The sequence below is a fragment of the Acartia tonsa genome, chromosome 4, assembly GCF_053477335.1.
Source record: "Acartia tonsa isolate MP-2025a chromosome 4, ASM5347733v1, whole genome shotgun sequence".
Classification (NCBI taxonomy): domain Eukaryota; kingdom Metazoa; phylum Arthropoda; class Copepoda; order Calanoida; family Acartiidae; genus Acartia; species Acartia tonsa.
Genome location: NC_137263.1, coordinates 51112860 through 51128630, shown reverse-complemented (window position 1 = coordinate 51128630; position 15771 = coordinate 51112860). Strand labels below are relative to the sequence as shown.

General features: G+C 30.0%; 1 protein-coding gene across 1 annotated transcript in view; it reads left to right on the top strand.

The window, feature by feature from the left end:
* The window catches only part of LOC145317667 (voltage-dependent calcium channel type A subunit alpha-1-like), a 149400-nt gene that overhangs the window by 103333 nt on the left and 30296 nt on the right, over positions 1–15771 (top strand). Inside the window, exon 24 of the mRNA XM_080158828.1 lies at positions 8612–8794. Coding sequence (XP_080014954.1) covers positions 8612–8794 — 183 coding nt within the window. The remainder of the gene's footprint in view (positions 1–8611; positions 8795–15771) is intronic.

The window sequence follows — 15771 nt, the reverse complement described above, 5'->3', positions numbered from 1 at the left end:
ACTTTCTTTTATTACTGTAAAAAATGTTTTGCCATATATGAACTATTAAGTATAATTTCCTTGCATAAAACTAAATTAAAATACAAAAAGTTTTAATGCTTGCAAGAAAATACAAAATCGATATTTTAAAACTAGGCGCCAGTACTTGATTTAACAAAAGTTTTACAAAAGTACTAGCAATATTCCTCTTAATGTTACTGGACCACAAAAAAACTTACACAACAAAACATATTTGCATATAAAACAAGGATGACAAAATCCATAAAAGCGAAGCCCTGAAACCGTGGGAGAACTTAATAATCAGAATATAAATGTAAAAATGTCGAAACAACATTGTAAGTACTGTTGAAAAACTGCTTAGATACAGAATAGTGCCCAAGGACATGCTTACATTTTCAGGACTTGATTATAGAGATGCTTCACTTATAACATATAGACACTTTCTAAATCGTACCTAACTACTACAGGAATCACCATCGAAAGTTTTAAATTTATAAGACAATTCTAACATGCCTAAATTAACGAATAGAGTTATACTGTTACGGGAGGAAGGACGGGCGGAATAACCGACCATAATTATAGAAAAAGCTTCGGTTTTAAAACTCTTTATTAAGTGTCAAAATAAGGGGAAAGGGGTTTTGTGGTTCACTAAACAGTAAGGGGGATAATCCATATGGCCATAGTACTGTTTATCTAAGTATTGCATAAGACTATAACAGTATCCATAGCATTTTAAATATGTCATGCATTTTATATTCTTTCATAATATTTATTTATTTAATATTTTCTTTATTTAACAAAGCTTTTTATAGTGCCTGTAAAAAAAGGGAAAAATTCAAAAACTTTTGACCGAATTATCCCGAATGTTCGTTATTCTAATTTGATGTCAGACGGGATTTTTCGGCCAAAAGTTTTTTTTATTTATCCCTTTTATAACAGGCACTATATAGAGCTTCTTATTTAACTATTAGGATCTACTGCAGTTCACGGTAAAATATTGCTGGTAAGCAATATTTCCAAAATCTATTAATTTTAAAGGCTGCTAGCTGCCAAACGGCTGAACGTACAGATCATGCCCGCACACTGTTTTAAGCGGCATAAGAAGACCTACAAATAATCTGAAATAGCCATAAATCAATAATGCATAATTATCTCCCAGTGCAGAGAAATGCGCGAAAAATACCTATTTTTCTTGAGTGAAGCTTTCCCTGTGCATAATTGGATCTTGGCTATTCCAGATTATTTGTAGGCCTTCTTATGCCGCCTAAAATGGTGTGCGGGTATGATCTGTACGTTCAGCCGTTTGACAGCTAGCAGCCTTTAAAGTTCATAGATTTTTGGAAATATTGCTTACCAGCAATATTTTACCGTGAACTGCAGTAGATCCAACTATTATTGCATAAAAGGCACCAACGGGACAAGCTATGGTTATGACTTAAATATATATACAAATATATCCTTGCTGGCATTGTCATAACATGTAATATTTCTATCATATAGCATAACATTTGTAGTGTCCTATGCACTTACCATTAGCCAGGGCGTACACAGGACTTTCAAAAAGGATGTTTAATAGAAACACTATGTCGTTCAAGGATTGATTAGGGGGGAAGATTTTCAAAATAAAATAAAAACTTGTACGTATTTTTTGTAAAAAAAAAACAATTAGCTCATTCTTTACAGTGACCTATAGGGATAAGACAATGGCCGATAAATTCTTCTGTAGATTACAATTAGTGATTGAAATGTTTGAACAGTGATTTTAATGAAACAAACAATCAAAATTCAAAATGGTCTTTGTAAAACTATGGTGACCAGTGTAATAAACAGCGCAATGTCCCCTCCTTCCCTGCATTCCTTAACTGTGAAGGCGTATTTTGTATCAATCCCCTCCCCCCCGGCTCCAACCCTGTGTACGCTTCTGGATTAGTTGAGATAGAAAAAAAATGGTTTGAATCTTGCGCACAACCATTTGGAATCACACTTTTCCTTTGCATGCAAATAGTTTTGCAGGAGGAATGAGAAACTGTCCCAATTTTGTATAACTTTAGCGGAACAAGTTCCAATTACGTCATTTTTTTCTTTCCCGAAAAAGGGAGGGGGGGAAGAAAATCTCTTCAAAAGAGATGGGGAAAACCTCTTTTCTCCCATCTCTTTTTTCTTCCCCCCTTCCCTTTTTTTTCTTTCCCCCTTCTCTTTTTCGGGAAAGAAAAATATGACGTAATTGGAACTTGTTCCGCTAAAGTTATACAAAATTGGGACAGTTTCTCATTCCTCGTTTTGCAGTAACCCTTTACTGTTCAACTCAACAAAATATCAAAAATAGAAAATCTTTATCCTATCTATAATACAAAGTAGAACGATGTCTGTCCGTCTGTCTGTCCGTCTGTCCGTCTGTCCGTCTGTCTGTCCGTCTGAAGCTTAAGATTTCAGTAACCACTGAACCGATAGGGCTCTACTCTTCAGGGAATAAACCTACTGGTCCTGTGATGGTTTTAAGCTATTTTCTTGGGGGGTGGGACACCCCCAACCCCCCAAAAAAATGAAAAATACCCCCCACCCAAAAAAAAAATTTTTTTTACTTTCCTTTTTAAATCTAAAATACAAAAAATTAGGTTGATCAAACCTCTTGGGGCAAAGCCCCTAGAGGCTAGGGGCGAAGCCGCTAGTTATACATATAAAGAAGTAAATTTTGTCTGTCTGTAGCGAAGGATCTCGCTAACCGCTGAACTGATATGGGTCTCCTTTACAGTGAAGCTTCTCATAAGTCCTTGGAAGGTTTACAACCATTATGGGGGACACCACCACCTTCCCAAGAGAAATCGCCACTTTTTCTTTTTAAAACTAAAATAATTTTTTTTTGTCGAATTAAATTCCTCCCTCCCCCTCAAGTGCCTCTAGGGGCGCAGTCGCTGATTATTTATTAAAGGAACAACATTGCCTACAAATAATTAATACCAGATAATGAACAAGGAAAGCTCATATTTAACGCGCGTTTAATAAGGCCGCTTGCATTAGCCGTACAATATAAGGTTTGTGTTATAAAAGACATGCTGCAGGCATTACGAAGCCGTTTCTACTGTGCGTTCAGCCGTTTGGCAGTTTCCAGTCTTTTAAGTTAAATAAAAAAATATTCTCTCGCATTTATAACTTTTTTATATAAATTTTACCTTTTAAATATTATTCTCAAATTTATAGCTAAAAATTTTCTATAGATATGATCAGCAAAGGGTTAATTTAGCACATTCTCGCAAAAGTGACGCGAATTTTAACATAGAATATTTCATTTGCACAAAATATGACTAATTAAAATTTCTAATTAATTTCTAACAAGACCTTACACATAAACTTTAGTTTAGGATTATTTGTAAATGAGAGTTCAAGGTTATTTCTATTAATTTTATTCTTAATATGACCAGATAAAAGTTAGGTTTGCCTAGATATCATTTTAGGTTAACCTATTAAAAGTGTTTGATACCATCCTTTTAAAAGCGAAGCTTTTCTATAATTAGGGTCGTCCGTCCGTACGTCCGTCCGTAACAGATGATTTTGTCGTTAATGTAGGCATGTTAGAATTGTCCCATCGATTTCAAACTTTGCATGATGATTCCTATAGAAGTTAGGTACGAGTTAGAAAGCGTAGCAACTCTATAATCATTACCAGAATGTCCGTACGTCCATTTAAAATATGTTGATTTTTTTTTACAATTTTAACAACAAATTTGTATGTTACCTAATTATCCGATTGGTCTGATTTTTGATATACTGATTCCTGGGACAACAAAGTACAATATTATAAGCAAAGCAACTCTATAATCAAGTCCTAAAAATGTAAGTATGTCCATAAACAATGCCGTTTTTTAACAAATTTGCTTACAATTTTGCTTTGACTCTTATACATTTACATTCTGATTATTCAGTTCTGACATTATACAAGTGTTAATGTCCGTTTGTCTTACCGTTTCAGAGCTTCGCTTTTATGGATGTTGTCATCCTTGTTTAAATAATTACTAGCAACTATTTCGTTCTTGTCAAAGTAAATCCAAAGTTGAAGTTTATTCTTGGAAAAAACGAATCTTTTCTACATTAATGAACAGTCCGTCTTTCCGTAATGTTATTTTCATTTTTTTAAATAACTTATTTCCAGCCCCTGCATAGGCTTTAACAGGTGAACCCTATGCCTACAGGATCCTAACCCTGCAGTGCTCTTCTCACTTTTTACTTAACCTAAAATATGCATCTAAAATGTATATTTTTATATAAAAAAAAATTCGATTGTGGTTCATATTCATTTTAAGAGAAACCATCTATCTTTCCCAATTTATTTCGTTCTTCAACATTGAGAGCGTTGTTTCTCTGTGCTAGTTTATTGAATTTTTTTTGCTTTGCTTTTATGGATATTGTCCCCCTTGTTATACTGTTTTGGGAAATATTTTTTGTTTTGAGACACTTCTTAAATTAACTTTTTACTTAATACACAAAGATTGTAAAAAAAAACTTATGATTTATCGATAATTTGTCATATTGTTTAAACTAAAAACCATATACTTACATTTGATCAGGGATCTAAAGGGATAAGACAATCGCCGATTAATTGATGTACATACCTAATGATGATGCACAAAATTACCCCTTCTGTACAATTACAAATGGTTGTAACGTTTGAACATTTAACTTAATGAACCAACCAACCAAAAAAAACCAAAGTCCCTTAAATTTTTAGCCAACGAACAAGAAAACATTTTTATAAAATTTTAGGGACTAGTGTAATAAACAGCTCATTGTCCCTGCGTTTTATACATTAACCCAAACTTTATTTGTCTAATGATATAAATATAGAAAGGCAATTAATTGTAGAAGTCAATTAGTGATTGGGTATGTTCCAAAAAAAAACATTTAATACTAATAAAGCAAACAAAAAAAAACTTTGCAGTCATTTTGTAACCGCAAGGTTAACTTTTCATTAACCACATCAAAATCAGTTTCATTAGGCAAAATTCATTTAGAATGGTAATTATCAGGGCCCGACACCCGCATTGTTTTGGCGGCGGCGAGTGAAGATGGATTTTTATTTGTGACGGCTATTCATTTTTTTTAACTGGAGAAAAATTTATAGCATTTGGTAACTTCTGGCGGTTGATAATGATAATTATCGACGTGCAATGACTGCATATCGTTCAAGCATTAACCAGTGACTTTTAGCTGGCTAAATGAAAGAATTAATACGGTTGCTGAGCCCTGGTAATTATACTGTAATAATAAGAATTTAACTTTTATTGTAAAGTTATCATTTTATTAAAGTCATGATTTTGACCAATTATTGCAAAAACCAAAGGTGCTTTTTGCGCGTACTGCAAATGCCAATAAATGACTTCACTTATTTTTTTACAACAATTAATGGTGCTGAAAAAAAGTGAAATATTTTCTTTTTAAACGAAGACAAACCCCTGTCTAAATAAAGGCAATATTTGTAATGGATGATTCAAAATACTAAGTTTGATAAACACCTTGTGAATTATTTATTTTATCGTATAAAAACACTTTTTAGCATAATTTTGTTCATGAATATTTTATAGTAAAAATGAAGGTAAACACAGTAGTTTCTTTAGCTTCTTGTTTATTTAACATAATATCTATTCAGGCATATTGACATTTTCTAATGTTGACAATATAAAGTAGTAAGGTTTTTGTCTTTAGTTGAAGATTTCCGTAACCACTGATCCGATTAAGAACCTTATTTAAGGGAAGCTTTGCTTAGATCTGGGGATGGTTTTATGCTATTTCATTATTAGATTAAGTCTTAAGATGTTTTTTTTGTTTCTGTTCTTCCCCACCCCTTCGAAAATAGAGCCCCTATATGCTAGGGCGCAGCCGCTAGGACTTAAGGTATTGCCTGATTCAGTGCTCTACGAGAGAAGCTATTGTAAGAATAAAAAATCAAATGGCTTATTTTCTTAATTTTCATTTCAAAAATTGTCTCCTTCCAAAATTTAAGTGCGGACCTTTGTTACAACTAAACACATAAAACCCTATATATACACTTCATAAAGCACATCAGACCTTGGGAAACCAGGGAGGGAGGGGACATTGGGCTGTTTATTGCACTAGTCACCAAAGTCTTTTAATAACGCTTTCTTATACGTTGGCTTAACAGCCTTAGGGACTTATATTTAATTTTAATTGGATGGTTCATTTAGTTGAATTTCCAAAGATTCAACAACTAATTGTAATCAATAGAAGGGGTAAATTTGTATATCGTCACAGGGGATGTACATAAATTTATCGGCCATTGTCTTATCCCTTTAGATCCCTGTTAAGAAACACTAATTTTATATTCGTCAAAAAATACTTTGACCTTACTCTAATTTACCTTTAATTTAAAAAGAATAGAATTGGCTTATTTTATATATGAAATTGTTATGATGTTTGACTCTAGAAAAAAATTTGCTAAACGCTGAACAAATTAGGTTTCAATTTTTCTGGCAAGCCTTAAGTTTGTCGTTGTAGTTTGTTTTAGGAGAAAAACGTTCAATTGAAAAAGGTGGAGGGGGTGGGAGGGGTTCAAAAGAATTTATTAGTTTTATATAAATTAAGAAATAAATCTACCACCATTTTAAATGATTTTAACTTAATAAAACTTAACATTACAATACGTAGAAGTTTTTATATAAAAGATATTATTTGCATTTTGTGATTCAATTCTTTTCCATATCCTGTTTTATTTTGGTTTCTTTTCTATTTGCATGCATAAAATGTCTTTTTTTCAATTATATCATATAGATATATAATTTATATACATTTATTTGTAAAGGTATCATTTAAGGGATTCTGTTTTGTTAATGAAATGAAAATACCACACTGTTCTGTATTGCAATTAAGAAATTTTGTGTTATCATAAAATCAGACTAATTAAGATCTAACAAAAACTGGTATATTTTAACATTGTCTCTTGAAGATTTCAATTCTTTGATGTAAGCAAAGCGTTTGATAGTTGGTCAAAAGCTTTTTCGTTATCAAAGTAATTTTACCAAAGATAGCTCAAAAAAAAACATATTCAGTTGTTCTCAAGGACGTTCAAGCTTCTCTAAGTTGAGAAATTGGGTAATTTTAAAGGTTAGAAGGGGGTAATATAATATATTTTTCAAAATTTAAGGGCGGTAAATTGAAGGGTTTCAAAGTTTGAATGAGGGGTTTGTACGTCTATGATTACTGATTAGTCTAGCTTAATACTTCATAATTTGTGACAAGTTTCTCGATTGTTTTAAAGAACAGTGTACCAAAGAAACTACAAGTACTGTGTAGTTGTACCCTGGGTAGGTTGGGTGACTAACTGAGCTATACATAGGCCTGGTCTTACTCGCTGCCGACGCTGTGAGGGCGTGTGTGTGTACTAAACTAAGATGCTAGAATTTGATGAGTATCTTTATGCAAGTGAAGAAGGTATCAAGACTACCCATGCACCCACCTTCTGTGCTCTATAACCCCTTGACCCTATGTTAACAAAGTTCTTTAGCTTTCTTTGCTATATAATTGTTCTAAGTCTATGAGAAAATTTACTTTTGTTAATAATTTTTTTTTCGTCTGAATATTTTCCATGAAGTAACAGAAGATTTTTATGGTGCTTATTAAAAATGACGTTATACTGGCCTACCATTGGTCAATTTATATATCTACTGGCCTACCATTGGTGATCATTCTGTTTATTGGCCTATCATTGGTCATTTGTATTGTATGACGTCATATTTCTAGGCACTGTAAAGAGCTTTAATTTGGAGAAAAGTTTATCTTCTATTGTCTTACCCATATCAATGTGGACATTTTGATGAATTGTTAAGATAGCTTCAGAACTTTAATTAAAAACTACCTCTGTTAAATCTCTCTGTTAGATAAACGGCCCCTGTGTTATTAGTAATATTTGATGTATTTTTATAGGTTATCATGCTTCAAAGCTGATTAAATAACTTGCATGTACTATTTAGAGGATTTTTAGGAATAAACTTTTGTGTATATTTTTAGGTTATTGTTTAAGTATTTAGATGTATTTACTTATGTATTTAATGTTATAAACCTCGAAGAATATTTTACAAAAAAAAACATGAAAAGTGTTAAAAATCTCAGAGCTTTTGCATTTTTTTGTCAAGATAAAATTAGTCAATCAAAATTACTTGTTATCTTGTATGGCACTTTTTCTTCATCTTGAACATGCATTTAAATTTAAGTTTTAAATTATTCTTTTACATCAAAAGAATCAAATAATAATAATGTAGCAAAAAATGGTAAATTTTGAAAATATAGTTCAAACATTGTTAGCTAAACTAATTGTTTAAAATGTTAGAAATTTAGAAAACTTACCCCTGTCTTGTGTAAAGTTAACTGTGTAAATTTTGCTAAGTATCAGCGGAATTATATTGGCAATAAGAATTAAGAAATATTTTATTATTAATTTTTTTACAAAAATATAATAACTCATTTGATGAAATATCATAGAAGATGTATTACAATGCATTATTAATTTTTTTTATTACAAAGCATGTTTCTTGTTGTAGATCAAACTTAATGTCAAAATAAAAAAAATAAAGTAATATTTAATTTTCATTTATATTAATTTCAGCCCTACTTCAAAGACTCTTGGAACACGTTTGACTTTATCACCGTTGTTGGAAGTATCATCGACGCCACTAGAATTGTAAATGTCGGCTTTCTGCGTCTGTTCCGTGCGGCCAGGTTGATCAAGCTTCTCAGAAGATCTGTCAGCATCAGAATTTTGCTCTATACCTTCCTGCAGTCAATTAAGGTTAGTTTTTTTTTGTGTATAGGACAAGTTAAAACCAGGGAGGGAGGGGACATTGGGCTGTTTATTACACTAGTCCCAAAGTTTTATAATAAAGTTTTCTTTTTCGTTGTCTCAACAACTTTAGTTGAATTTTGGTTGGTTGGTTCATTAAGTTAAGTGTCCAAACGTTTCAACCACTAGTCGTAATAACAGAAGGGGAAATGTTGTATATTAATACTGGGGATGTACATCAATTTATAGGCCATTGTCTCAAATACTCTTTAAATATAAGAGTTAGATTTTGTTGAAAGTTTGCCACAAAGATACTTAGTTCAAATCTCTCATTATCCAAGAGAAGCACCCTCCACTCCTCTTCCCACAGTTTTAATTATTGAAAAGATGAAACTAAATGCTATATGTAAGATGATTAAATTAAGACTTAGGTTTGGTTTATGCCCTGTAAAATGGATCTTACTAGAAACGATTTTCATTTAAAGTAAGGTGCCTTACTAGTAAAATAGAGAGTTTCTTTTGCAAAAAGTAAAGTTTGGTTTAATTATTACCATTGTTAATGATTGTACGTTTTGTATCCAGATTTTTACTTCGCAATATTGATTTGTTTTGTAGTAACTTAACTTAGCCTAAAAATATCAATTTTTGATGATTTATTATTATATATATACTAGCCTGTCATTGGTTATTTAGTCTGTGTATTGGTCTATCATTGGTCATTTGTATTGTATGACGTCATTTTTTGGGCACTATAAAGAGCTTCTTAAATATTCTGACAAAGTTACTATTACAAACCTCCAATAATTAGGGGTTATGATAAGATGAATATTTTATTTTCAACCAATGAGAATAAATCTATAATCCTTGCTTATAGCCAAACCCACAAATTACTAGGTTTTACCAACCATAAGTTTTTTCCCAACTTTTGTAAACGAATAAAATAAACATCAAATTGTCTATTTACAATTCAAATAATTTGAATCACAGTTTTCTTTAAATGCTATCTTTCATATCGTATCAGCTTTCACACAGTGGGATCTTTTGCCAAAAAACGGGACATTTAGAGTAGACAAAAGTAAACTTCAATAAATAAGCTTGTATTTGAAGAAATGATGTAATTTCTTTTGCTTTAACTCGGAAATAACTTAAATTTTGCCTCTGTTAACTTCTATTGTGCATTTAGTATGTACGTCTTGCTGTTTTGGAGGAGCGAAGCTACCCTATTTTAAAAAAATCTATAAAACTTCATAACTTTAGTAAGGATAGGAATATTTTAACAAAATCAACGTCTATGTAAATATTTCTTCAAAGCAAACAATGTTTGTGAATATGAATATAGCGTCAGGTGCACCCAGTTCGAGTCCCGGCATTTTTAGATAGGACCAGTATAAGTAAAATAGGACACTTATAAGGCATGTTTTCAAATGTTTTTTTTACAGATATAAACAACAATAACATAATTTTCAAAACACTTTTGATTTTGTGTTAATACCTTTATTCTAAGTCTAGCTATCTTCATTTAAAGTTTGTATAAGAATATAAACATAATTACTAATATTATATTCTCTCTCTCTCTCTGATGCGTATATAATGTTTTTGCAATATTATAATTAATTCGCAAATTTGAATTTCTGCTGGACCAAAACCAGTTAGAAATACAAATTTTTTTAGAACACATGAAATTTAGCAAATTTAATTGCTAAAATAAAAGTATTTATAAGTCATTTTTATTTAACGACTCCTTTAACCCTTAAATGTCCATTAAAACCGCGAGAACGGCAAAAATCATTAAAAATCTCGCCAACGGCGGCAAATAACGGCGTAACGGTTGGCCGGAGGCAAATAATGCAGAAGTAAAGAAAGATCCGCCTCAAAAAGTTTGAAAACATTGCAGAGATGACTTTGGGCTCTAAAATGACTCCTTCCCCCTCTAACGGGGGAAAATTTGAAATTAACAAGAACGAAATTGTTCAAACCATGCAATGTAAAATGCTCAATTACTCAAAAACGGACAAGAGGCCCCAGGTTGTGAAAACTGTTTTATACACAATACATGTTGTATATTGATATTATTATTGCAAAACCCGGGGCCTCCTGTCCGTTTTTGGGTAAAATGGAGAAAACTGACCCTGGTAATCTCAAAACGTGTAAGTAAGCAATTAACATTTTTTTTGGCTTACTTAAATGTGCCATTGTGCCATTTTTGTGGTAAATTACTGATAAGCCATAAAGAATACTAATTGCTTACTTATATCAGCATTCTACAACAATTTGGTCTTACTTGTGAGTTAAAAGAGGGTGGAGTAAATAAAAACTCAGTCATTTACAGTAAAAGTGGCTTATATAAGTTGAAGTGAAGAAAAAGAAGGAGGAGTAATAATTAATCCCTTCCTTCCTGTAAGCAGTTTATGAAAAAAAGAGAAGATTTGGCTGATATAAGCCAAATAAGCAACAAATGTGATTGATTGCTTATAAGTAATTTATCCAAAAATTGTATGATTTGGTATATAAGCCAAATAAGCATTTTTTGTGATTGATTGCTTGTAAGTAATTTATCAACAAATTGGATGATTTGGTATATAAGCCAAATAAGCATTTATTGTGATTGATTGCTTATAAGTAATCTATCAAAAAATTGTATGAATTGGTATATAAGCCAAATAAGCAATAAATGTGATTGATTGCTTATAAGTAATCTATCAAAAAATTGCATTATTTGGTATATAAGCCAAATAAGCATTTATTGTGATTGATTGCTTATAAGTAATCTATCAAAAAATTGCATGATTTGGTATATAAGCCAAATAATCATTTATTGTGATTGATTGCTTATAAGTAATCTATCAAAAAATTGCATGATTTGGTATATAAGCCAAATAAGCATTTATTGTGATTGATTACTTATAAGTAATTTGCATTTTCATTGATTGCTTATAAGTAATATATCAAAAAATAGCATGATTTGGTATATAAGCCAAATAAGCATTTATTGTAATTGATTGCTTGTAAGTAATTTTTCAAAAAATTGCATGATTAGGTATATAAGCCAAATAAGCACTAAATGTGATTGATTGTTTATAAGTAATCTATCAAAAAGTTGCATGATTTGGTATACAAGCCAAATAAAGATTTATTGTGATTGATTGCTTATAAGTAATCTATTAATAAATTGCATGATTTGGTATACAATCCAAATAAGCATTTATTGTGATTAATTACTTATAAGTAATTTATCAAAAAATTGGATGATTTTGTATATAAGCAAAATAAGCATTTATTGTGATTGACTGCTTGTAAGTAATTTATAAAAAAAATAGCATGATTTGGTATATAAGCCAAATAAGCAATCATTTTCATTGATTGCTTATAAGTAATTTATGAAAAAATAGCATGATTTGGTATATAAGCCAAATAAGCAATCATTTTCATTGATTGCTTATAAGTAATTTATGAAAAAATAGCATGATTTGGTATATAAGCCAAATAAGCAATCATTTTCATTGATTGCTTGTAAGTAATTTATGAAAAAATAGCATGATTTGGTATATAAGCCAAATAAGCAATCATTTTCATTGATTGCTTATAAGTAATTTATGAAAAAATAGCATGATTTGGTATATAAGCCAAATAAGCAATCATTTTCATTGATTGCTTATAAGTAATTTATGAAAAAATAGCATGATTTGGTATAAAAGCCAAATAAGCAATCATTTTTATTGATTGCTTGTAAGTAATCTATCAAAAAATTGCATGATTTGGTATATAAGCCAAATAAGCATTTATTGTGATTGATTACTTTTTTGATAGATTACTTACAAGCAATCAATAAAAATGATTGCTTATTTGGCTTATATACCAAATCATGCTATTTTTTCATAAATTACTTATAAGCAATCAATGAAAATGATTGCTTATTTGGCTTATATACCAAATCATGCTATTTTTTCATAAATTACTTATAAGCAATCAATGAAAATGATTGCTTATTTGGCTTATATTATAAGCCAAAAAAGCAATCATTTTCATTGATTGCTTGTAAGTAATTTATCAAAAAAATTGTATGATTTAGTATATAAGCCAAATAAGCATTTATTGTGATTGATTGCTTATAAGTAATCTATCAAAAAATTGCATGATTTGGTATATAAGCCAAATAAGCATTTATTGTGATTGTTGGCTTATAAGTAATATATCAAAAAATTACATGATTTGGTATATAAGCCAAATAAGCATTTATTGTGATTGATTGCTTGTAAGTAATTTATAAAAAAAATGTATGATTTGGTATATAAGCCAAATAAGCATTTATTGTGATTGATTGCTTGTAAGTGATTTATGAAAACATTGCATGATTTGGTACACAAAACAAATAAGCATTTATTGTAGTTAATTGCTTATAAGTAATTTATTAAAAAATAGCATGATTTGGTATTTAAGCCAAATAAGCAATAATTTTCATTAATTACTTATAAGTAATTTATCAAAAAAATTGCATGATTTGGTATATAAATCAAACAAGCATTTATTGTGATTGATTGCTTGTAAGTAATTTATCAAAAAATTGGATGATTTGGTATATAAGCCTAATAAGCAATAAATGTGATTGATTGCTTATAAGTAATCTGTCAAAAACTTGCATGATTTGGTATATAAGCCAAATAAGCAATAAATGTGATTGATTGCTTATAAGTAATCTATCAAAATATTGCATAATTTGGTATATAAGCCATATAAACATTTATTGTGATTGATTGCTTATAAGTAATCTATCAAAAAATTGCATGATTTGGTATATAAGCCAAATAAGCATTTATTGTGATTGATTGCTTATAAGTAATTTATCAAAAAATTGCATGATTTGGTATATAAGCCAAGTAAGCATTTATTGTGATTGATTGCTTGATTCTAAAATATTTCATTAATTACTTCATTAGTCAAATAAGCAAGAATTTAGATTGATTGAAGTAATTTATCAATAAATAGTATTATTTGGTATACAAGGAGGGGTGTATATTCTGCACAAGATTAATTTTTTTCTCCTGCTACTAATTCTCCCTCCTTCTAGTTTTTTCCACTAAGTAGGGGGGGGGGGGGGGGGGGAATGAAAAAAATATTTAAAGAACTCTATATTTCATTAATTTTTTCCCTCTCCCACATATTTTTTTTTTTCAACAAGAAGGGGAGGAAAATAGTAAACTGTTTTTAGTTAACTTTTTTCCCCCAACCACTTATTTTTTATTTTTCTCTCCCCCTTTTAGCAGAGTAGTTAAGCAGAATATGCATCCCTATATATAAGCCAAACAAGCAATCATTTTCATTGATTGCTTATAAGTAATTTATGAAAAAATAGCATGATTTGGTATATAAGCCAAATAAGCAATCATTTTCATTGATTGCTTATAAGTAATTTATGAAAAAATAGCATGATTTGGTATATAAGCCAAATAAGCAATCATTTTCATTGATTGCTTATAAGTAATTTATGAAAAAATAGCATGATTTGGTATATAAGCCAAATAAGCAATCATTTTCATTGATTGCTTATAAGTAATTTATGAAAAAATAGCATGATTTGGTATATAAGCCAAATAAGCAATCATTTTTATTGATTGCTTGTAAGTAATCTATCAAAAAATTGCATGATTTGGTATATAAGCCAAATAAGCTTTTATTGTGATTGATTACTTTTAAGTAATTTATCAAAAAATTGCATGATTTGGTATATAAGCCAAATAAGCAATCATTTTCATTGATTGCTTGTAAGTAATTTATCAAAAAATTGTATGATTTAGTATATAAGCCAAATAAGCATTTATTGTGATTGATTGCTTATAAGTAATCTATAAAAAAATTGCATGATTTGGTATATAAGCCAAATAAGCATTTATTGTGATTGATTGCTTATAAGTAATATATCAAAAAATTACATGATTTGGTATATAAGCCAAATAAGCATTTATTGTGATTGATTGCTTATAAGTAATTTATCAAAAAATAGCATGATTTGGTATATAAGCCAAATAAGTAAAAGTTTTCATTGATTGCTTATAATTAATTTATCAAGAAATAGTATGATTTGTTATATGAGTCAAATATGCAACATTCTTTTTCCAATTTGTGGACCAACCATGCCCATGGATCTTTGATCTGTAAATTACATTTATACCCAAGGCGGGAGTGTATATTGGACTGTATTTACACAGGTAACCAAAGTTTCTTTACCATCCTTAGCTTGGTTAGCTTAAAAAATTTGGGTATTTCATTGTATTTTGTTGGTTTCAAACAAGTAGTGCACATTTTTCAATTAATTTAATCAATAATTTTAATCTACAACAGGGGTAATTCAATTTTCAGTATGGCTTAAAAACTGATTAATGTCTGATAGATTTGAACCGGTTCTAAGTCATACTGGAAAATCATGTAACATAATATATTCTAGACAATTTTATACAAATATCAATACCAGATTTGTTAGTCCCTAAGTGTTAACAAAACAAGAATCAATATTATAATTTTTCACTTTACTATCTCTGGAATGCTGTCTATATTATGATGCAATAACATTGGGGATGTATTTCCATTAAACATTGTAAAATTTGTGGTTTCACTCAGGATACCTTGTTGAGTACTAAAACCCTCCATCTCCCCTTAATAATAAAATGTTTTGAGAAAATAATTTATAATTTAATTATGGTAGGGGCTAGCCTATTATTTGTTTGTTTATTATTAGATGAGTAGAATAATTATTAAATACAAAAAATTTGATAAAAAATGTTGAAATATGTTTTGAATTGACTTACAGACTTTTTGTAAAGATCTCAAAGTTGCTAGGTTTCTAAGTAAAATCTTCTGTTAATATTACATATATAGTTAATATTCAACTGTAAAGAGTTATTAAAAAAAAGTGGTGAATGCTTGGATCTTTTACAAAGTAGCCTTGGACAAAGTAGCTTCTAGGACAAAGCAGCTTGGGACAAATACTTAAA